The sequence below is a fragment of the Chroicocephalus ridibundus genome, chromosome 6 (genome assembly GCF_963924245.1).
Source record: "Chroicocephalus ridibundus chromosome 6, bChrRid1.1, whole genome shotgun sequence".
Classification (NCBI taxonomy): domain Eukaryota; kingdom Metazoa; phylum Chordata; class Aves; order Charadriiformes; family Laridae; genus Chroicocephalus; species Chroicocephalus ridibundus.
Genome location: NC_086289.1, coordinates 28824750 through 28849774, shown reverse-complemented (window position 1 = coordinate 28849774; position 25025 = coordinate 28824750). Strand labels below are relative to the sequence as shown.

The 25025-nt window shown below is 37.8% G+C and overlaps 2 protein-coding genes across 2 annotated transcripts in view; one reads left to right on the top strand and one right to left on the bottom strand.

Moving 5' to 3' along the window:
* The window catches only part of LOC134517201 (rap1 GTPase-GDP dissociation stimulator 1-like), a 39331-nt gene extending 33359 nt beyond the window's left edge, over positions 1-5972 (top strand). The window contains exons 12-14 of the mRNA XM_063338470.1: positions 811-937; positions 2008-2136; positions 3390-5972. Of these exons, the coding sequence (XP_063194540.1) occupies positions 811-937; positions 2008-2136; positions 3390-3523 (390 nt within the window). The 3' untranslated portion in view covers positions 3524-5972. The remainder of the gene's footprint in view (positions 1-810; positions 938-2007; positions 2137-3389) is intronic.
* Positions 5973-6731: 759 nt separating this feature from the next.
* Positions 6732-25025, bottom strand: part of TSPAN14 (tetraspanin 14) — a 43043-nt gene continuing 24749 nt past the window's right edge. Inside the window, exons 3-9 of the mRNA XM_063338536.1 lie at positions 22919-22969; positions 17580-17726; positions 16616-16786; positions 13782-13907; positions 12064-12108; positions 11442-11561; positions 6732-9544 (exon numbers count right to left, since the gene is read on the bottom strand). Coding sequence (XP_063194606.1) covers positions 9473-9544; positions 11442-11561; positions 12064-12108; positions 13782-13907; positions 16616-16786; positions 17580-17726; positions 22919-22969 — 732 coding nt within the window. The 3' untranslated portion in view covers positions 6732-9472. The remainder of the gene's footprint in view (positions 9545-11441; positions 11562-12063; positions 12109-13781; positions 13908-16615; positions 16787-17579; positions 17727-22918; positions 22970-25025) is intronic.

Below are 25025 nucleotides of genomic sequence, written 5' to 3'. Positions count from 1 at the left end.
TATAATGACCAACATGAAAGTTCACAGTAAAATCCCCTCTAGTCTGCCTCAATACCACTAATGGGAAGGTGAGCAGGAAAGCAGTGCTCTCTATAGCCACAGATACCGTACAGAAACAAGCAACATGGTTACTTACTGTCACTTGTCAACTTCTACCCTGCTTAAATAAGGTTTGACAAATGGTAAGTAGGTAAAGCTTTTCTATTTCCATAAATATTAGTTTCAGTTTTCAAATTAAAATGTCAAAGATAACCCAGACCTGTCCTGAACATCAGTCCTCCAGAAGCTCCAAAGAGCCCACTTATCTACCTTGTGATGTATGAATCTGGCATGATCTGTATCTGCTGGCATATTACGACTGGCTTCTGTTTCTTGTAAATCTTGCTGTTGTAACACAGGCATCCCAACCGTGCTTTACTTTGAGGTAGTGATAAAAAAAGTAGATAATATCTGCACATGCTTTGATAAAGTAAAATCAATCTTTGCTAGTTTGAGGGCTTGAAATGAAAAATTGGAATAAGGTAAAATTAAAACTCTTGAGACAAAATATATGTTTTTCTTATAGATATGCATATACATAATTGTAAGTATTGATAGTCCAAGTAAATTAGGCCAGCCCTAAGCACACCTGTATTACCACTACCAAAACAAATGTTACCGCTAGTCTTCAAGTATCATCAGTTTGCACTGCAGCAGGCAAATCATCTCCCTCTATTCAGAGGCTGAAGAGTGCAATCTCATTTGTCTCTTCATTCCACTTTACTCACAAGTCAGATTTCCATCTGTGATATTTTACCTCTGCTTTGACAGGAAGTGGTCAAAGCCATCCAGGAGGCACAAGGAGTGAAGCATCTGGTTTCCATGACAACAAGCGAACATGCTGCCACGCAGAATGAGGCTCTGAATGCCTTGGCAATAGCATCTGCAATCGATCTAGGTATTTTTCTCCTAAAAGCATTTATCTGTGCGAGATCCTCATTAAGAAACACTGTCATGCTGTTAATTCTACATAACACTTAAGCGAAAGCCTGTTTCTTATCTAGATTTAGCTCTTCAGCATTAAATAAAGGAGGTCAGCCATCCAGAAGATCACAAAAGCAACAGGCTTCAGGAAGTGCCTCAAGATTTTTTGTTTAGGGTAGAGTCAACTGATCGGGTTGTGTGGACAGGCACAATCTGTTGAGTAGCATGGTATGATGCTAGAAACCTACAGGGGGAAAAAAAAAAAACCAAACACAAAAGGCAAGTAAAGGTGATGAAGGCTAGAGAAAAAGATGAGAAAGTCTAAATGAAGACAAAATCAGGGACAAATTACAGACTTCAATGGTCAATGAAGACTATAAATGGAGGAAATAATGTTCAGAAGACAGACATTTGAATGCAGGAGAGAATAAAGCATAGACAACAGGGCCTTGTAGAAGCTGCAAATGAAACAAGCAAGAAAACTATAAAGGCTCTACCTGCTTTTAGTGAGCTGTTTTTCAGAGAGATCAAGTATAATTTTTTTTTAGACTTTTCCTGTATGACTGATCAGATTTGAAAATGGGTCTCAATTTATCACAATAAAGACGGTCACCACAGCAATCTACATACATCAAAAGCTAAATTGAAAAGAAATAGTTGACTCGAAATTTGGAATTTCTTATACCAACAAGCACGACAATAAAGAGCCATTTTACTCCTTGTCCACCATTAAGGCTCTCAGACTCAATTGGGCAACAAATGTGAATCAATATTTCTAGCACTGATCCCTGCAAATTTTAATCTATTATGAGCTTATTTTATACAATCTATAGTATACAGGTTCTGTTTTCCAGAATGAGGCCAGTGAAGAAACACTGTACTGAAAACACAGAAATTCTCCAGTAAAGAAAACAGATAACCAAAATATCCCTGTATAGCCAATGTGAAATTAAGCCAGTCAGGAATTTTACATTTAAAAAGCAAGTATGTTAACTTTCTAGCTTCTTTTCAGGTAACTTTTAAATTTGTTTACTTATTTTTCAGAAACCCTTGAAGGATCTTTTAAGGAATCACAGCTAGTTCAAAGCTTACACAAACTTCTACAAGATGATAATACAAGTCCTGAGGTGAAATATAATTCAATGGGTCTTTTGTGCAGTCTTCTTAATTCAGGTAACTTCATTTTAACTTGTCTGTGATGAAAGGACAGATATTTGTGATGAAAACACAAGCGTTTTCTCTTACTGAAGTGTGCAGTCAGTGAATAGTAAAGGATATTAAAGAGATTCAGTCTTTATTGATCACCAAAAATCCCAGTCAAGTAGCTTCTTTCTTTATGAAAAGCTGATTAAACCATCAGTTGAATGAAAAAAGAAAGGCTTTATTCCAGTGAGTCAGTGACATAATCAAGTCCTGAAATAGAAAAATTAAAGCCTTGGAATAAAGGCATCTTTGTCCAAATTCAGCATGCACAAATGTCTGGCAGTCCCACGTCCTGTATCTACCACAGCATTTTGATGTTCAAAGAAATAAAGAGTCTGTATCATCTTCCACAGCCAGGCATACGTTTTTTCTGCCTATGCTTAAGCCAATCAGAAGCTGAGATAAACCAGCAATTTTTGCAACACTGCCTTTGCCCAGCAACTTTTAGTAAAACACATGAAGGATACAACTTCGGTTTCTCTCACTCCATGGTCAGGGAAGACTTAAAACGCTTTGAATAAGATCAGACTCATCCTGGATGTGTGGCACTAACTGTGATTGGTAGTGACTAACTGAAAACCACCACCTTGAAATCAGAAGTCCAAAGATCTTGTGCCAGTTTCTCATATCTTAATACATAAATCATGTAAATTGAAAGTAATTATTGTGCTCAGACAAGGATCTGCCACAAGGGGAGCTGCATTTCAAATTCTGGAGCCGCCCCGTATTAGCAAACAAGCTGGATTTTGCAGTATACTCTATTTTTTCCCTGTAGCCACACAGATATTGGAATAGAGATAAGCATTTGCATCCTCCAGTGCTATTACAGAGTATTGACACGACAGATGTGATCCATAAGACTTTTTTCCAGACGTGTATATACTTGGCTCGTTATAGACTAACACTAGGAGTTGAATCTTGCTAACATGAGTGGCTAACAAAAAGCATACAGGCAAAAAAATTGCTGGAACTTGTCCTGTATTACATTTTCAAAGGGCTTTTCTTCTGTTCAACCAGTTCTTGGAAGTCAAACAGGAGAAAAAAAAATCTTAACCTGTTCAATACTTTCAGTGGCTGAAAGGGTATCTATTGAGAGAAATTTATGTAAATTAAAGCAGCTCATTTTAAACAGCAAGTACTCCAAACTTTTATCTTACAACAATTGTTGGGAGTCACTATGCCATGGCATGTCACTAAAAGTCAGCTTTTCATCTCCCATTCAGGTGATCTGAGACAAGAAATAGAAGAGGACAAGATTAAAGAAACCCTCGAACAGCTCTGCAGTCACAGTAACGCAAATGTGGTCAAGGAAGCTGTCACAACTTTGCAGGTTTTGAGAGGAGAGGCACCCCACTAATGTCCCTTCTTCCCTGTAGCAACCCTGCGCTGCTGCTGAGGCAAATGCAATAAAACACCAGCTTTGCCAACCCTATCTTGCATTTGTTATGCTGACGCATAACCAACACTACTGAAGTCCAGATACAGCTCCTGCTTTTAAAGATGTACATACAAAAACAACCCCTCTCATTTGCTCATCTATTTGGCCTACAAATACTTGCATCACTGCTGCGCTTCACCAAGCCACTAACACACAGCAGCAGGAATAAAGTCTGTCAAGCAAGTGGTCTTAGAAAACATCCCATGAGAAGCATCAGGCAGTTACCACTTCTGTAACCCAGTTTTAAGCTGCTTGGTTTTGTAAAACCAGGATATCATTTGCAAATTTTTCTTATATCAACAGGACTTTAAAACCACTACCAAAAAATCTCAAGCTTATATCACGCAAGCTGAAACATCAGAGTTTTAGGTTACGTGAAAGCTGTAGCTTAAACAATGCAAAGGGTCCAACCGTTAACATGTTAAATCCACCAAAACTGTACCTTTAAACCAACTCCCCCTTCAACTTCCAATTTAAAGCTCATCTCTGAGTTTTTACCTCCTAGTGTCACCAGCTATATTCCTAAGTATCTGAGGTCAGTCAGATACTTAGGAATTTCAGAGTTGCAGGTATTGTGATCTGGAATGAGACTCAGTAGAAGTAAAATTTACATGAAACTGCAAAGTCCACACAATGCTTGGACAAGAAACAAATTAAAGCTAGTTAGAATTACAAGTGGGCACACATGAATATTTGGAAACAGCAGCTGGTATTTCCTTAATTTATCTCTGGTAAGAGAGCCTAGGTTTAACTTTAGATAATGAAAAACTGTAGTAAACCAAATGTTTCTGAACATTTCTGCAGAAACCTTTCATATTTAAAAATGGTCACTTGATAAAAAAGGTAAGAACAGGACCTATTGCACAACTTGTTCTTATGGGAACTTTTTGAAGCAGTTGTATGTCACAGAGTCACACTGTCAAGACACAGGAGATCAAATTGTTAAACCCTGTAGTGGTAGATACCGAAGAGCTAGGGACCAATGACTTTTTTAGCCAGCAGTTGGAAAAGTACTGACCTTTAAAAAAATTGTTATAAAGCAGAAAATATTAAAGTCAACAAGGCATCCTGTTCTCAAACAATTTGAGTATAACTGGATTATGTCTGCAAACAAACGTTACAACTTTCTTCCTGCAAAAGCTTTCCCACCTGCAAAACATGTTAGCAGTATTTAGCCCACTATATTTGACACCAAATATCACTTTCAGGAGTACTCTTGAGAAAGGGCATTTCATAAAACCACCCAAACAAGTCACTTGGTGAGTAACATACAAGCAGGTTTTGACCACAGAGTAGGAAAAAAAGAAAAATCAAGAGCTGAACCACATACTGTTTTCTCTAGCTTAAAGCACGCAGTGATATGGGCATCCCACACATTTCCAATGTCAAAATGAGAAAAGAAATTGCTTCAGACAATCGTAACTTCAGAATAAGATCTGCAGTTGTACCTAAACCAGGCATTAGTATAAGATACATCAGGATCTATTGTAAGTTCTATATATACACACACCAAATAGCTACGTTCAAGTTAAGTCACTCTTACCAGAAATCATCCAACCTTAACATTCTACATTATCCAATTCCAGATACTGCATGATTTTAATATAGCCACTATTGGTTAAATGTTTCTCTGACCTTATTAAAATTAAAATCAGGTTTTAATGCATTAAAGAAATGTTAAAATGGTCAAAGCAGCAGACACAAACCTATTTCTGCAAGCCTTATCTTCAAATCTGGAAGTTACTTCCCTTCTGCACTTTGCAGTAGTTTCAGGAACCTTGCTTGGACACAACAAACCATAGACTGTGCAAATCACAAGACAACTGCGGATAGTGGCAGTCAAAGTGCAAACAGCAGTTTTAACTTTTTGGGTGTCCAGAGACTTAGTGATTTCTCTACACCATTCTGCAGCTCTTCACTTGTTCACAGCTTTCCATTAACAATGGAGGGAAAAGCAACAGTGTTATCTATTATTCAGCAGCCCAGACTGAAAAAAAAATAATCAAGAATTAGTTTCAGCAAAATATACACACGAACACCAGTGGACTTTTACCATTTTTGTAGTTATCCACAAATTCCAGTCTCAGTAGCCAGTCTAAACCTTAGAGAGGGAAATACTAGCGACTAGAAGCAACAAATCTTAGAAATCAAACTCCAGGAGTACAAAACATTAAATTTTATTTAATCAAATTTAAGGCTTGAGAAAAAAAAAATATACTGAAAGTCATTCAGAAAAAGCCATCGCAGAAGAGACAGAACCTCCCCTTCCACTGGCTAAACAATGTTCAAGCTGCATGATAACTCACAGCAGCAGGGGGAAGGAAGAGGAAAGGATGAAATGGGGAGACAAAAAACAAGGCAATTCTACTTATAAGCCAATTGCCACATCAACCTCAATGGACTGAAGGTACGAGTCTATCCACATGGCACTGTATGAAGGTCACCAAAACTAAAGACCCCTTGGGAAGAAATATTCAGGTTTTCAGGAGGCTACCAAAGCTCCTTTGGTCACTGCACTTTTTTCAGTGCTTATATTCATACTCCTTTTCATGTACAGGGAAACTGTGTCCAAATGCAGGTATATTAATAGAAACAAAAGGGCAGTTGCACTGTCAACCATACTGACAAATAAATACATTGCTTCACAGAAATAAATTGCGCTTGTTTCTGCAAAATAAAAGTGATCACACTGAAAAGTTTCTTTCTCTCAGTCTAGTTATTCAAGTCTGATCTCGTATTTGACATCTTCATTAAAAACTTTATTTCCATTGTAGTGTTTGTGGAGTTGTTCCAAATGCAACCACTGAAATCCCAACATCAACAATTTATCAAACCTCTCTGTGAGATCATTGAATTGCTTCTCCTTCAAGGCTTTAGAAGCAGGCTCACACCCAACTGCTTTTGCTGACGAGACCTTTTTTAAACCATAACCTAAATCTTTAGCCATGAAGTCACTGCAGTTCCACAGAGAAGATGCTAAATATAACTACAGTAGAAAGTGGTAAGGAAGTTTTCCCATTCCAAGTCTGAAATTACACTATTCATGCGTACCACCAATGGGGGTGCACTTCAGAACCTCTAGGGGTAAAGCAGCCTAGAGCCCCAGGGTTTTAAAAATGATACTGAATAAGCACAGAGAAGTTTATCCACAGTGAAAACAAATCACTCCATGAATTTATAGATCCTGAACTTGCTCTCTTGAATTCAGTTCCAAATAACTGGAGCATTGATACAAAGCTGGTGTTAATACGGCCAAAGCCAGTAAGAACAAACTGTGGAAAGACAGCACTTCAATTAAATTCTGTTTTGCATACAAAAAGTACTTCAAAAAGAAACCAAGTATTCATTTGTCTGCAGGCAACTTGGCAAGATTTGCAGACACTGGAATCCAGATCCATGACAATGGCTCTTGTCGGCAGCTAATTTCAGTGCATGAACTCCACAGATATCTTAGACACCTTGATGACGTTCAACAACTGCTGAAATGACTTCCCAGCATCAGGAGATTTCTGTGTCAAAAAGTGGCAAAGGGAAACATACTCCCTAGATGCAATTTTCAATGCAATGTTTTACAAATAAAAAGTTACAAATAGAAAGCATCCTTCTCCAATTTTACATACATCAGATTATTACAGATAACCTTAACAGAGTAAGTTGGTCGATGAGGTGTTGTAGTTTCAAGCACCAGAATTTAAAGCCAAGATTGCTGGACACTGCTTTGCTGCTTGCAAAGTAGCAGTAACAGCAGTGAATTTTTGGCTGCTCCTAATGGACTAGATTCAACAAAATAAGTAATACAGGCCCCAAATTCAAGGTTCCACAAAAGAAATGCCTCTTGCTCTCTGCTCAATGATCTCCTGTTACTGTTTCCGTGTTGTACATCAAAGCTAAAAAAAAAAAATTAAAAAAAGAATCACTGCACTTCTCATGATTTTACTTTCACGTTTCTCAGATGAGTAATAGCAGGCTGTTTTCTGCTACTGTAAGGAAATCAGGCATCCTTAGACAAGCTTCCTTTTCCTGTTGTGTCTCAATCACTGGCCAGAAAAAGAACTATGAAAGCTGAACTGAAGTAGATGAGAAGTACAGCACTGTCTGTGAACTGCTTCACAGATTAAAAGCTAGAAGGACGACTGTACAATCAATACAGACACAAAGATTCCTGCTGTTGATCAGCTTTTGCCAGTGAAATGTTTGTTAATACATGCATAATAGAAAAAGCGACATCAGAGCGCTATTTAAAATTTTGGCTTCCTAAGAAAGCCGTATACTTTGGAAATACAAGTATTAAATCCTTCAGGCAGACTACATGTAGTAAAATATCATTATAAAAATATATACTTTTCTAAAATTTACACTATGTTAGGCACTGTAAATAAACCTGCTCTCCCTGAAAAAACTGGTGTCACTGGAAGCAGTAAACAATGTTAGTTATATGGCCCACAGTAAAATTGACAACTACAGCTATTTCCAAGAACTTTTTAGTCACATACTTCTATCTTAAAGCTAAAGATACTATGACAAAGTCTTTCAGAGAAGACTTTAGAGAAGAACTAAAGATCCATCTATTGAACTCCCAAGAAGGGAGGACAGGAAGAAGCGAGTTTAGTTTTCTTCCAATAAAAATAATAATAATAAAAAAAATTACTTCAGCAGGAGCAGTTCAGTTTGATGCAGAAAACTGCAGTGAAGAAATTCTGGTTCACCATATTGTGAGCGGCATTTGAACCATGTATTAGAATACAAGCAGAACTGGTGATTCAATAGCTTTACAGAAGGTTTAAAAAGTCAACAACTCTAATCTTTCATTAAATGCGCATTTCCTCATTCAAAAAACAAGTTACAGGAGGGATCAATACTGAATTTAAATGTTTTTCATCAGTCTTGATATTAGCAGTTAGGACTTGTGAAGATCAATATAGCAGTTGAGAGAAACTAGAGGAAAGGCAAAAACCATCAACAGCTAGCGTAGCGTGCTTGCTACCTACTGAAACACGCTGCATTTTGGAATTTCTGCAGACAGCACTTCTTAAAGACATTACTGATCAATAAAAAGCTAAGCATTTTTAAAGAGGTTTTTTTCTTCTATAAATAAAGAATATTTACATTTTTTCAGACAGGAAACAGCACCAGGGATTCACACCCCCTTGCCCAAAATGGAGATTTCTAACATATAATGCTACAGATAGTCGGATTTTTCCCCTCTTGAGAAAAGGCTTGTGTTTTTAAAATGGCATGGGTTACTGAAGCTCTGATGCTTAGCACAAGTTCCTGCTCTTGAGACATCTACGTTATTCCCAGTCAAACAGAAATATCCCTACTTCTGCACAACTGAAAAGCAATTAAAGAACTAGACAATCTGTGACTGTTTTCTTTCCGATTTCCAATACCATGATGATTACGGTTGCTGGGTATCTTGCCAAAAAATGACCGCATGAGTCTACATGTAGAGATTAAAATGATTTCAAGATTCTGAAGAAATCAGCACACCTTCTGAAAAGATTATGTTTTGAATTGATGACAGTTGGGAGTGAAAACAGAACAATCTTCAGGGTAATCCTTCAAGGAAAGATTTTACAGCAGTTTCATGTCTCCTTGCTACAATCTTTACAATCTGTTCTGCCAATGTCTTGAGAAATTCCATTTCTTCCTCAGAGATCAATGCTGGTGCACTGAGTTGTCTCATTAAAAAAAAGTAGACAGATGTGTATTTGGAGATCTTTTGTATCGGCTTCTAACAAAAAGCATGAGTGGGGTAAAATCCACATAAGGCTTTTAATAACAGGAGTATTTCATGGTGCATTTCTTCCACCTTGGTGTCCAACCAATAACTGTAAAATACTTTTTGCAACACGTCTGCTTTTATGTTCAGAAGGCAATACCTGCCTTGACAGCTTCAATATCAGAAATCAATGTCCTGGCTAGGAAAATCCCAAAAATCTAAAAAGACAAAAAACCAAACCATTTGTGAGATTAAACACTTGTAATGTACCAGTCTACAAGAAGTTTTTAAAAATTAGAGCCTATTACCATTAATCATTATTGCAGAATGAGAACCTACTTCTTATGTGTTCCTATTACACTGTATTGATGTCAGTGCAGCTACTCTTGTGAATAAACATATGCACTCATAAAGTGTTTGCAGGTTCAGGTATCATTTCATAGCCAGGATCATCCATCAAAGCATGGCTATTACTAAAAAGTAATAAAGGCAAAATCTTAGAGGAAATAAAATTCCTGAGAAAAAGATGTTTTCATGTAACACTTCAGGAGCATCCAAAATAATAAGCCTCTAGATGCCCTAGAGCTGGAAGAAGTCCACTTTGCCAAGCTTACTTGAGTCTTATAACACTTACACTTACCTACTGTTAAAGTTACAAGTCAGGCATTTTCATTCATTCCACAACTTTGGATAATCCAGTCAATTTTCTGATCAAGTTTTTTAAATACATTCAGAGTGTACAGTTACCTGTACTAAAATGAAAATCTTGTCACAAACAGTAGTGAGAAGAATCCCAGATTATTCTGAGACATTTAAATTTTAAATTTTAACATTGACTCAAGTTCTTGGGGAAATCTTTCTTTACAAATTGAAGATAAATTCCTAACTCAGCACGTTTCCTGAAACATTCTTAGAAAAACGACGAAAGATTAGGGTGAAGTTTTAGAAGAGCCAAAAGGTTTTTAGATGTAGACAGAGTACATCTAACTCTCAGTCCCACCATGAAATAGTTTAACGCACAACAGACCTAATTTGAAAATACAAGTGATCGTGAAAGTAGTTTCCGAGAGACTCAAAACACGAATAAGAACAACACCACCAAGTTACTGTCAGTCACCACACTGCCAAAAGATTATCTTGAATACCTTCCTAACTGAAGGTGGTGTTCTCAGGACAGTATCTCTCAAAGCCATGGAAGCACTATCAGTAGGTGGTGATAAAACACCAAAAACCAAGCAACAGAGGGCAATATTGCCATGGCTGGGAAGAGGTATTTTGCCAGCACTCTATGCTTAACTATTTTCAGTCAAATGGAAAACACATTCTGTAGCAGATTTACAAGTCTGTTATTTCCCACTGAAGTGATGCAGTATCATAGCAAAGAAATTTTGGTAAGTGTAAACAACTGCCACAACGAAAGCAGGATCCACCTTGAAAGAAGTAATCTTATATGTTTTACTGAGAATTTTGGTTCTTTTTCTTTGATGTATCAAGCATCAACAAGGTACTAAAAGAAGTCACAGCAAGTCCTTCACCTGGGTCTGCTAATACCACGTTTGCAACTTATTCACCAATTTCCCTCCTCAACTTTTTTTTTTTGAGCAGTAGGCTACACGTCACTTACAGACAGCTGAATGTTAATTTTAGCATGAAGGACAGAACTGTATTTTAGTGATTTTACATTTGTGAGAGAAGGCTGTAGTTCAGACCTACCAAGTAGATGACCAGATCTTCACTCCCTCATGGCATATTGAAATGTAGAAATATATTATTGTATCAATTATATAAAATGATCATATATTAGCATATTGCTATATTAATATATAATAATATACATCACAATCATCATATATGGTATGTATTATAATTGTATTTTTATAATGACCTTCACTACTTTGAGGAACATAATTTCAACAGAGTAAAATTATTCTATCTCAGATATTCTCACTCTGTCCCCCACCCCTGTAATTTTTTCCCATACTAGTCTTATAATTAAAAAAATGCAGTGTCAAAATATTTACTGTACCCCTCTCTCCATAAAGTCTTTTACCGTCAGCAGGTCTGTATCTGCAAACTTGAAACTTTTTTCAAAGTAGCATAACAAAACCAACTAACCTGGAGCAGTGAGATAGCTATGAAGACACCTGCAACAATGTAGATATTTCGGGGTAACCAAGCTTCAAGAGCAAGGATACATCCTTTGACAAAAATCTGATTCTCCCATTCGCTCTTGCTCTGAATGTAAAGAGGAAGAATAAGAATATTACTTTCCGCTCAAGTTTATTATAAGATCAGTCAATCACATGATACAGCTAAACTAATGATTTGTCACTTATGAAGTAATGTTTTTAACCAGGCTCCAGAAATACATATATGCCCAGATTAAAGCAAGGAATGTCGGACAATGATGTTAGTATCTTCCTGCAATTCCTGCTATTAGAATACTTTAGAATTAGCAGATAGAAGCATTCAGAGTCAGACTATTAGAACTAATAACTGAAATGCACCTCCTACCCTTTTTTGAAGCACACCTTTCCTTTTACCTGTTCCGTCACTTGTTTTCTCCACCCTCCCACAGTACAAGTCTACTTTAAACAAAGGAAAATCTCTACTTGTGGTAGGATGTAGCACAGTCAATTAATTCTCACAATTTTAAGCTGACATATCTATCAGCAATTCCACAATTTTGCCTATGCAGGCACAGAACGAGACAGACAACAAGATCCCAGAACCTTACCTTCTTTCTGACATCATAGCCACACTGTGTATTCACAACTTTTTGCTGCAAAGCAAAAGAGATTTAAAATAAATCAATTGAATTCTACTAATTTCTGATCACAGGAAGTTTTTCTGTCTTTTAGATTCACAGACAAACCAGGACTGCCTGAACCAACCTTTTTAAGAAGCATTTTTAGTGAAAATGAGCAAAGCACTACCAGAACACAAGAAAACTAATGACAAAGCAGAGGTGTATACTAGCAGGAAAACATCCTCCACCGGAAATCCCAGCTTCTTTTATCGCTTGGATTTTAACTAGCAAGGACTTTTAAACATGAAGTGTAGCAACTGTACTGCCAGCATACAGGTAGGACATCTGCATTTCCAAGATCGGTTTCACGTTAGCTATTTCACAGAACACCGTCATTGTTACCTCAGTGTTGAGGTATCAGGCTCATTTATTTACACCTGCTGTACAGGAGAAATATGCCTTACAACTCCATCATTTCAAGTGGTACACAGCTTGCTATCCCAATCAGTTAAAACAAGTAACAGCTGCAAGCTGCTTGAGCCCCCTCAGTCAATAGTTCCAACTCTCACACACAACCCAGCTCCAAGATATACCTAGTCTCAAAGACAAAACACTCCAGTTGCAGATTCAAGTAGGAAGACCATAAACACCTTCCAGATCACAACCCCACGTAAGCCAATGACAGTATTTATCTCCAAAGATACAAAGACATTCCTTTTAAGACATTTTTTGTTTTCTCTGTATGAGACTCATGAAAACATGTATCACACAATTATAGCTTAATTTACACAATGCACAGTGAGTTATATTGAAATATTAGGAGTAGAATCTCATATTAAAAAGATTTAAACATACTTACATCTCCTAAATACAGCACCAGCAACAGAAAAAGTTGCAGTACAGGAATAGTACTGCTCCAAATTAAAGGAGAAAATAATTACTGGGGAATCTGAACATGGAGTATTTCCCTGACAGTTTTTTCTTGCCTGATTTCCAAGAAAATCAAAAGCCTTAGTATAACCTACCAAGGGCTATCTGCTCTGCACGAGGATTGCTGGACTGATTTTGAGCTGTAACTATTCCCACTAATACTATAAAGCATGTTACTTCCTACCTCCATATTTTGGCTTCCACTGAAAGGGTCATATTCCTAAAGTTTAATGAACAGATTCAACCAATAAGCACCTAAATCTTGCCAAAAACAAAGAACCAACTCAAATACTTTAAACTGAGTTTGTGCACGAGCACTTCAGTTGCTGATAAACAATCAGCAAATGGAGTTACTTCTACCTGTCTGGCAGAAGGGTGGTGTAACATGAATTCTAACTGGGGCAATCACACTGCTTAGACAGTGCTCTCGGGTCCTTACAAGCTAGATAAGAGGCCAGAAACTCAATGAAACAATGTATTGGGAATAAAAAAAAAAAAATTAAAAAAAAATATCAGCTACCAATACTTGCAGACTCAAGCCATACAACAATAGCTTGAATTCCTGGTGACAAATTTTCAGCTGTATAATAGGTTGCCATATTTGCACTCTAAAAAGGACGGAAAATAAACATGAAAAGAGTTTGTCTGCGCAACAGTAATTTTTGATTATTTAGAAGACCTTTTAAAGCCCCAGTCATCACACGATATTCAGGAAGTACTTCCTTTCATAACTCTCCAACAATATCAGAACAATACAAAGCCCGGAAACAACTTACTGCAGGATCAGGTATACAACAGGAAAAAGGAACGCCGCACTTCTCACGACTTTTGCTTTCACTGCTGCAGTTAAAGTATATGTTAAAATCCCAGTCATCTGGACCTTGGGCACCACAGCAATGGTTCTGCAACAGATATACAAATGCTTAGCATGTGGAGGTATTTTAGAGACAACTGAACAAGTTCTCTGGAATGATATTTGTTCATCATCTTCCCTTTCTCTAAGGCTGTGCAGAATCAATGGCAACATCACAGTAAAAATATGAGTAGTCAACACTGTGGCTCTATGAAATCAAAGCAATACATTGGGCACACTGCTCCTGGAAATAAGTGTCAGCATGACAAGCAAAATCATAAAAATTACCACTTTAGGTGTAATTGCCAGATGTAATCAAGGTACGTCCATGAATAGTGTGACAAAATAGCTTATACAAATGCTTTGTACCCCATTATTTCCAAGTCAACCAAAACCAGAAAAACTACAAAAAGCGTTCCTTCGAATTTGTGACTCCATCCTTAAAATCTTCATGAATCAACAGGTTTTCTTCTCTTTTACTGTAAAAAGTGGATCCAAACATTTGTGAATGTACTTCCTTTATTTTAAATGAGAAGGCTTTCATATCCAAATTAATTAACCGGTAAAGTCTCACTAGCTCAAAGGTCTGTTGACTCTAGAAGTGTTTCATGTAAGTTTCTTTACCTAAACAGCGTATTGTAATTACCACAACTGCAGGTTGGGGAAATCCCAACATTTCAAGGAATGTTCAATTCCTGGGACTAATGAAAGCTAGTTTCTGATTGTTATGTTTTGCAGTTTACTGGCCTAGATATTTAAATGAGCAAATCTTTCTCTATAATTTGAGTACTTGAAATGTTATACCATTGTACAGATCTTCCTGGTACCTCATGAAGTTCCATCCTCTTAGGATATCTCTACCATCTCTCCTCCGCCCACTGCCTGTCTTCACAAACCTTGTAAACCTAACTGTCTGTGAGACCACCATAACTTGAAGTCAGTAAATGGATTCAGAAGTTAAGTGGTGACAGACTGGATGTGAACAGAAAGCAGAATTGTTTACACAGTTTTCACAGGAAACATGACTGAAGAGTTGAACAGAATGGTCAGAACAGAAGACACACCAGGAAAAAAAAAAAATGATTTAAAGTCACTAATACATTTACCATGAAAAAAGTAAGAGGTTCATTTTTGTTTTTCAAGTCCCTCCTCCCTCACATCTACACCTTTGTAATAAGCCATACCACCACTAACATGCTAATCTACCTTAGGTAAGGTATTACTTAGAGTATGAGATCACTTACACGCCTGAAAGTTCTATAATTAGCCAGAGCAAGGAGCTGCCTACAAAAAGCTCTCTGGGTCCGAAGGCACACACTGAGAACAGAGCAAGTCAGCCAAAGGAGCATGGCTCTTTAGAAGATGGGCATCAGTGAGGCATTTGAACACACTACTGCACCTTGTTATCCAACCCTTGCAGAACTACACCTGCTACCCAACATTGAATACTTCCCTCCTTCCTCCGTACTTTCAGGTATGAATCAACGACAGACGGATTCAGAGATTTTTCAGGTCTTTCCTTTTTCAGGTTTATTAGCTTGTTAATCTGTCCAGTGAACTCCTTTTAGTAAGCTCATCCTTTAATTTTCATTGAAAAGTATTTAACTGGAGTTCAACTGTAAATCAGCTTAGCGTATTAGCCTGTCTGACTGCACTGAAACTAGATGAACAGAAAGAGCAACAACAGAGTAGACAACACTGAGACAATCACTGGTGGTGACGGCCAGGAGGAGCCCTACCTTACAAAAAGGTTCCCTATAGCACCCAAAGCTAAAGCAAAAACAGCACTGAAATCCACCCAGGTAACTTAAGAGGATGCTTCCATAACAACGGACACAAGAGTGAATGAACAGGATATCTAAGCTTGCTGGAAATATACAGTTGACCAAACTGGTATCCGCTCTAGAATGCGCTTTGCTATCAAACTGAGCTGTGAGTACTGATTTCTAAACATGATCTTCTAGAAGATGGAAGACAGACAAAAAAAACCTTCTTTCCTAAGGGGGGGGGGGGGGGGATATACATAAGGGGGACAACCATTTTTCCTCTTCATGAAGTATGCACCTATGTACTCTGTTTCTCACCGTATAGATTTTTAAACCACCGTCTTGGTGAAAGAAGAATCACCCTCACTGGTTGTTTCCTGGGCATGATTACAGAAGCAGCTGATGGAGTGAAAGCCACCAGGCCCTTACTAGCACAGGCCTTGTCCTCTCCTGGTGTACATCACTGTCTTCTGGGCACTGAAGATTTTAGGACCACAGGAGTGTAAAATTTCAACCTTCCTTGACAACTGCCTGACTAGAGACTAGCCTTTCCCAGTTAAAAATCCTCTTTTGCTTCAAGATGAAGCACATCTCAGAAGATAAGAGGCCCTGTACTGCTTCCCCGTACAAGACTACACTGCCTCCTAAAATAAGAGTGCAGACTACCAGCTCCATTGCACAATTTTTTCAGGATAAAGACTTTTTTTGTCACTCACTTCTCACTTAAAATGGTGCAACACTGACCAGAACCTAGAAACAAGTCAAGAAGGTCAAAAGGCAGATGGATGCTTGTCAGAGCTTCCACATTTGCAGCACTGCATCCCAGAATATCCTGCCTCCCTGATGCTTTCAATGCAGAAAGAACAAAACAGCACACCTGTAACATGGCACCATTACTACAGAATGTTGTAAATCTGTGATAAAAAGGAAAACCTCCAAATCAACTTATTTTCCTAGAACACATACAAGAAGTGACAGGATATGAACTTACAATTTTCTGTAGCGAATCAATGAGGTTCTGGAGGTCAATATCGTCTCGGTAGGATTTAATGTTATTCTCAAAGAATTCCTTGACCCTGTCCCTCACCCAGTCCTGGAACAGGAAAGCCAGAACTGCAGCTGCCAGCTCCAGCAGGAATATAAACATAATTGCTCCACAGAACTGTAAAAAAAGTTCCAAATTAGAAAACATACATTCATTTTGAATGCATCCCTACTCCAACTCCACCAGAAATGGACACAGAGAATAGGCTAAAATTCTCATTCAGTACAGACAGTGTGAGAACACAGCTTGTTAAATAAGAATACAATGTAAAGAAACTCCCAAGAGGTAGGGTTATCTTTTTGGTTTGGTCACCTGAACTCCAAAGTAAAATGAGCACCATACTACAGTCTTTATGCACAGCAGTGAAAATATTAATAAATGAGAATCTGCAAAACTGGGCTAAAGTAGTCTTGATGTTACTTCTTGGATCGTTTCCAGTTTTAGAATGCTTTGTCCAGCTTAACGGTTTTCAGATCTAATGCAAAGAAGAAGCCTCAGTATAAAACCAACCGTTTAAGAGGTTGCACATCAGCCACCAAAGTCCAAGTTTTGCTTAAATTTTTAAAGGATTTTGTTCTTCTAAGTCACTATACCATCTCCTGCAGTAATTCTTGACTAATATGTTCCAGAACATACACAATGTTAGATTCTGGCGTACATACTATAACAACATCACTGTATAGCAGAATGCACGAAGAAGGGAAGAAACATCTTCCAGAAAGAGGAAGAAATACATAGGTTTGAACCTATACTGCTTTTAATGTCATTACTCAGAGGCTTGTCATAAGTTTACCATATATACCGTAACAAACCAAATTCTGTAAGTTATCTGGGTTTGCTATTAGTTCTTTACCCATCATTCCCAGCTTTCACACACATAATAATCCACTCATATAATGATATTACTTACAAACTTCAGTAGGCAGATGTTTTCTCTCAGTGCTCCTACACAACCAGCAAATCCCAAAGTAAACATCACTATTCCCACCACTAAGACAAGCACCACTGGGTCCAGACCATGAAGACCAGTCACCTTTGTCAGATCAGATAACACACCCTGAAAGAGAAAAAACAGGAAAACAGAAAAAGGTGACCACTATAAGCATATTTTTCATTTAACATTCCTTCTGGATGCCCATGATTTCCACATGATGTCAAATGAATTGGTTGCAAACCCTTGAGCTTGCCAACAGCAACCCACATGGAAAAGTCTTGTAAAATGGTTATTGACAATACCTATTCTCTTCACCCTAGCAGAGGAAGTATTAATGCAAAGTTATAGCTATTAATTTTTCTAATAAGTAAATCCAGTGCAGTCAACTTCTCAGATTACATTCTCCTAGGTCTATTTGCCAAACAATCTTCCACAAGATGGTGCCAAAAGCTTAATACTATCACTGAATCTTCATTTAGCTTCAAGGCAAAAGAATTAATGCTTTATATTAATTTGAAATACATTAATCAAAGGCACTCCAATTTTAAAGTCTTTTAAAAAATTAAGAAAATAATTTTTCCAATCCTAATGTTTAGGTGGCAGAAAGGGAGAGATATTCTAACTACAAAGCAGGTTATGGGTGACATTATAAGAGCAGGGAACAAAATCTTGGTTTGGTTTTCAAGGCAAGCAAATTTTTCCTCTCAACATTTTAGTTATACCCTTTCTAGTCCTGAATAGTCTTTGAAATGCTCCTCCAAAATCTTGCAAAAACACAGAAATATACTCTAAATATTCCCCTTTCACCACACATAAAATTCTTACACCAAAAGAAGTTATCTATTCCCTATAAGATATTTGCAGTTTGCCTAATTTAGCAGCAATATTTTCTTTTTTATTAACTATCCAGAGAAACCACTTGTCTTGATAACAATCCTACTGATTAAGCCTGTCTGCCCAGATCTTAGGACAGAATTTCTAAGTCTATGTAAATGTAATGCTAACACAGTGAAGCCCTTATTTCTAGATTAGGTTTTAAAGAAACTAAGTTTATATATCAGCTGCCATTAAAATTCCATCAAATTCTTCTTCTCATGTAATGTGCAAGAACAAGATGCAACATACAGAAGACAGAAGGGAAAAACAGCTGAAACTCTTAAAGTTAACAAGAACAATCTGTAGGGACACCCCTGCAGCCTTGCAACAGTCTCTGAATGTTCATCATACACTCATCAGCAATATGTAGGCATTTTAATAAGGAAATACTTTCCCGTTAAAACAGAGAAATAACAAAAAATCAACACAGTACAATGTCCCATAATTGTATGTTTACTGTCTTTTGGTTTTTTCTTTATAAAGTATATTCTCAAGCTAACTACATTTAGCATAAGAGAAAGATATCAGAGAGACTTGTAAAGTAATTCACATAAGCAGTCTATTCCTGTCAAGGGAACGTAAATGGCCATCTTGCTACTCAGGTATTTGTGCTAGAGTTAAGTGCAAAGAATATACATCCTAAGAGAATACCTTGGAAAAATCCATATCACTTCGTTATTTAAGTGCTCCCTTAACAAAAATGTCTTCAAAATACAGCATTAGAAGAAAAAGTGCACATGGAGAAACATCATCAGCTGATGAAAAGACACTGATTAACAGTACTATAGTGATACACAGGAGTTCACCTTCTTTCATAATGTGTTCCATAACAGATCTTGTTAGAGTTGTTAATTTGGCAACAGCAAGACAATAGAGTTGTTTTTACCAAAATTGGCTGGAGGCATGAAAAGAAAAAAAAAGTAATTGAACTGTAGAATTCAGAATTGCCTTGCAATAGTTGGTGACTAACAGTTGAAATAACCTATTAAAAAGTGGTCTTGGGAAGCAATGACTTTTCTACTTAGTGTCACCAATGATACATTTCCTTTCTTACAAACTGTAAGACCTCACAGCTAACTATCAAACTTGGTCTACTGGATTAATTATGGTAGTTTCACCTAATCAAACCTTGGCTCAGACCTCACAATCAACGAAGCCAAGATTAGCTAGGCTAATTCAGTCTTTGTAGAACCCATACACTATGAAAGTAAACATTGTGTGACCAGGATGTTGAAACTTTCACAACTGTTTCCAGCCATCTCCTTCCCACACCCAAACTCAAGCTTTTTTTTTTCCAGACAACCTCACTTGCTCAAGCAACATCTTTTGGAAGAAAACTTCCTCTGATCAAAGCATGTTATGAAGAAGAGTTGGCAGGAACTGGGCTCAGATGTTGCTGGTTCACAACAGTTTCTTCACATTCACATTTGATGTTTACAACATTCTCTTTCAAAAACAAGGTTGTGGGTTTTTTTTGCCTAACAAAAGATGCTAAGTGAAAAATCCTGAAGTAAGTAAACAAGAGAATTAATTCAAGGGACTATCTCTTTCCACCTTACTCATCTCTCTAAGGATGCTTCTGCCTGTGCCATCTGCAGGATGATAAAAACTCTTTGAAGCACAGTTGCCCTTTACAACAGCACCTAGATTTCCTACAGGTATACAGAAATGAAGTCTGATAACTGAAGTCAGTGTCAAAAATCCAAGAATAAAACTCAGCCTTTAAGTTTTCCTTTCAGTCTCTTAGAACAGTGATTCAAGAATTCAACTGTACATGCTTAACTTGCTTTCCATTTTCTTTTAATGTTTGTAAGCATTATGCCATCTCAAGTGAAGTGGGTTGGCAACAGAGGGCAAACATGGATTGTCTTTAAAAAAAAAAAAAATCTCTAATACAGCTCAGTAACAAATGCCAACCCAGTTACTGTTTTGAGATACGCTAGTACAGCAACTACAAAATACACCTGACAAGGACAGAGTTGACTTCTTATAACGAAGTTCTGTAAACTGGATGTTGATTGTCACAATATCACAGTGCCACTAATTATAACATGAGTTACATGCATCTACCTTTAGGCAGTTTACCATACCTCTGTGTATAAACATAAAGAAAGATCAGCGGATTAAAGAATAAGTACACTTAATCATAGAATAAGTTGAGATTGGAAGAGACGTGTCTGACACAAAGCACCCCAAACTGGACATAATACTCCAGACGCAGCCTCAAGTGTGATTAATGTTGTTGGAAGAAGCCCCTCCCTCAACCACTGGCCACATCAGTGCTAATATAGCCCAGCATGCTGTTGGCCTTGACATGAAGGCACACCTGATAGTCAACTTCCTGATCAACAGAAGCTCAAGGATTTTCCTCACAAAGCTGCTTTCTAGGCAGTCAACCCCCAGCTAATACTGACGCATGAGGTTACTGCATCTCAGGCACAGGATTTTGCATTTGCTTTTTTTTTTTTTTAAATAAACTTTCATAAGGTTCCTGTCAAACGATTTCTCCATGCTCTTGACATGCCTCTAAATAACAGTCTTGCTTTGAAGTAGAATGACTGCTCCCTCTCCATTTGTTACTCATCATGGACTTGCTGGAATGAAGTTAGGCTGACTAGCCTTTAGTTTCCCAGATCTTCCTTTGTGTCCTTCTCAAAATGGTTTTAACAATTAAAAAAATGTTTTCCTGATGAGAGGGCTCAATGTTATTCACCTTGCTTCTATTAACAGTTTATTCACTTTCTCTTATTGATTTTTGCAGTATATCTTGGGTCACATATATTAACATCTATCCAGTTTTTATTGAAAAGACTTTATTTTTTTTTTGCAATTTAACTTTTATATGACTGTTCAGAATATAAGATAATTAGGATAGGCCAATTAGATACACCAGTTAAAGAGACTGGATTTGACTCAAACAGGGAATGCAGATCAGGATGGGTAACATTTTTACATTAAGTATTTTCAACATTTCTCACAAACCAGCGTTCTCACTTTGATATATTATCAGCTAAAAGACACAGAGGATTTACAGCCAGAAAAAAAAGACTGCTGAGGAATCAATCTGAAGTGTAGTCCTAGTGGAAAAAGACAAAAAAAAAAAAAGAGAAGTTAAAGGGACCCAATGTACTTCATTTTGCACTAAGAGACAGGATGTTCAAAACTCTTCCACCACCTGCAGTTTATCTTTGGGTTTACGGCTGCAGCACAGCTTCTGGAATATTTTTCCTGTTACTTCCCATCTATTGTTCACCAAGATGTTTATCTGTAAACAGACAGATCCATACAAGCACTATGGCTGAAGAATGGCACTAGTATTAAAGACTGCCCACATAGCACAGAACAACAGACATGAAAAACAATGTACAGCTTTCAGGAGCCATTCAGAAGTTCAAAACCACAGGAAAAGCTTTGAAGCACTTATTTGCAAGACAGGACAGAAAGCAGAAATAGTTCAGGCAAAATTTAAGAAATCAAGACAGAAAGAGTCTGGTTTTGCCTTTTAGTAAATTCAGTGTACCATAAAGTCCATTTGGCAAATGGTGGTTACAAGTTAGTCATTTCCAACCACACAGATTGTACGTCCTTCTTTACAGAAGCTAATGTCTGAACATGACAGAATACAAATTCAAGACAAGTTTAACACCATCCCAAAGGGCTGGAAAGAAAGTCCTTTTATAACAACAGAATAGGAGGTAAATGCATTTGTGTGTGGTACTTGTCACTTTTTCCTACTGCTTGCTGTAATATTGAAGCCATGCTTTTACATTCATAACAAGGGGGTGAACCATTCATTTCTATACCTATACCATCTCTTCTCTTGTAAGAGGTGAACTCTGTAGGTACATGCCTGCACAGACTTCCTCTGACTGAGGAAGTTATTCAGCTGAAAGAAACCATTGCCAAAACCAGCTAGATCACGTTCCCCAATTTTGTTCCTCTACATGGAGACACAATAACTTAAGCAAATCCATGTGGAATAAAGTGGAAGACAACAGATGGCCGGAAGACTAAAATACTTCAGAAAGATGATCCCAAAGATGCATGGGTTTGGGGTTTTTTTTAAATATAAAAAGAGATATCTCTTATTTTCCTCCCAAATGCTTCTTGTTTTTAATAAAAAGAGGTAGGTAGATAAGTGTATTTTAGAAAACATGCTTTCAAAAGAGAACCAGTTCATAAAGACTATTCATAAAGATTAAATTCTCCCTAGCATCCTGCTTTCACAAGTTTAAAAAAGGTCTAAACATCAAGGGCCACAGCTTAACACCTGATCAGGGATGAGAATGCAACTCCGACTGAACTCAGTTTAGATCATTTGAACATGGTCCTGGGGTCAGATACTACATTTAACCTTTGCTGCTTCCTGAGGAAGTAGTTTTACTGGAGCAGAAGAGGCAGCCACCAAACAAAGTAAGATCAGACATTTCTACCCTTACCTTTTCACTCCATGCCCACAGACCAGCCGCAAGGAAGGCCACCCCAGCTAGCTAAAACAAAGAGAAAAAAAGTATATTAGATGTACTAATCAAAAAATTCTCAAATGCTTAGCCAGTAGCACTCTTGCTCAAGTAAAACCAATATTGTCTGGGATCTCAGACAATAGTAATAGGACATTCCTCCCCATGAGTCAATCTCTTGCAAAAAGGACTTACGGCACTTTTATTCCATAGCATTCTTGCATTTTATTAACTACTTTTAAAAAGTACTTCTATTTGATTATTCATGATTACTCAAGAAGCACACGGTACTAAATTAATAATTCCACATAGTAGCACGCAAGTGGGAGTTATCTTTGTCACAATGACTTGCTCTAAACCTTCTGCCTGCACATTAATGAAGATTTCAGAATATTTAATGCATTTTGAGGTTACTCCCTATTTAGCCACTTTATAGTACCACCCCCAGACAGTAGCCATGCTTGACTCTTCATAACTTCTCAGTGTCAAGGCTCATTATATTAGCCTCTTCTCTAATTAGATACAGTTTGTCTTCTGAAGCCTTACCTTGTTTTAAGCCCTTTTGATTTAAGCTGATGTAATGTTCCACCCACTTAGCTTCAATAAGCAACAAATCTAATTGACAACGTACAAACCTTACACGAATTCATATCACGGAATCTTTCAGAGTTGGAAGGGACCTCTAGAGATCATCTAGTCCAACTCCCCTGCTAAAGCAGGATTGCCTGGAGCATGTTACTCAGGACTGTATCCAGGCGGGTCTCGAAAGTCTCCAGAGAAGGGGATTCCACAACCTCCCTGGGCAGCCTGTTCCAGTGCTCTGTCACCCTCATCGTAAAGAAGTTTTTTCTCATATTTGTTCAGAACTTCCTATGTTCCAGCTTGTGCCTGTTACCCCTCATCTTGTTACCGGGAGCCACTGAAAAGAGTCTGACTCCATCCGCCTTAAACCCACCCTTTAGATACTTGTAAACGTTAATAAGGTCTCCCCTCAGCCTTCTCTTCTCCAGGCTAAAGAGTCCCAGCTCTCTCAGCCTTTCCTATGTTTTTATAATAAATATTTCTGAATTATATTCATCCATATAAAGGAAGAGATCCTTGTTCTAGTCTTTTATTGCCTTTCTCCATTCTCAGGCAGTTTGCATTTTCAATAATCAAACTAAAATGACCTCTCTACAAACTGAGGGCATCTCGCCCTCACTATCTAAAATGGTATTCTACCCTGCTATGTCCATGTACCCTTAAAAAGACATTGAGGTGCTGAAGCATGTCCAAAGAGCAACGAAGCTGGTGAAGTGTCTAGAGCACAAGTCCTGTGAGGAACGGCTGAGGGAACTGGGGTTGTTTAGCCTGGAGAAAAGGAGGCCAAGGGGAGACCTTATCGCTCTCTACAGCTACCTGAAAGGAGGCTGTAGAGAGGTGGGTGTTGGTCTCTTCTTACAAGTAACAGGCAATAGAGGACAAGAGGAAATGGCCTCAAGTTGCATCAGGGGAGGTTTAGATTGGGTATTATGAAAAATGTCTTCACCAAAAGGGTTGTCAAGCACTGGAGTAGACTGCCCAGGGAAGTGGTTGAGTCACCATCCCTGGAGGTATTTAAAAAAATGCATAGATGTGGCACTTAGGGGCATGGTTTAGTGGCGGACTTGGCAGTGCCAGGTTTATGTTTGGACTCCATGATCTTAAAAGGTCTTTTCCAACCTAAATGCTTCTATGATTCCATATAAATGACTTAGGTTGCTTTCCCCCTAAGCCTCATACACATTGACTAGTAAATTCCAACCACTAAAAATATGCCTTGAACAAGGGGCCCTTTCCTGTAGGAAATGCAGCACCTCCCATGAACTAAACAGTCATTACAGGCAATTCCCCACACCGCAGGCAAGAAGCAAAAACAGGACCCTTTTACAGTCACACAAGAAAATATACATGTAGATTTTCAGTACTGCTGGGTTCACTGCCTGCTGACCCTAAACTGCACTTGAGACAAATGAAGTTGTTCTGGGTTTACTCTGCTGGGGGGAAGTAGGGGAAAGGAAAGCCAAAAAGGGCTGCAAGTGTCATTCATATAATTTTGTAAAAATCA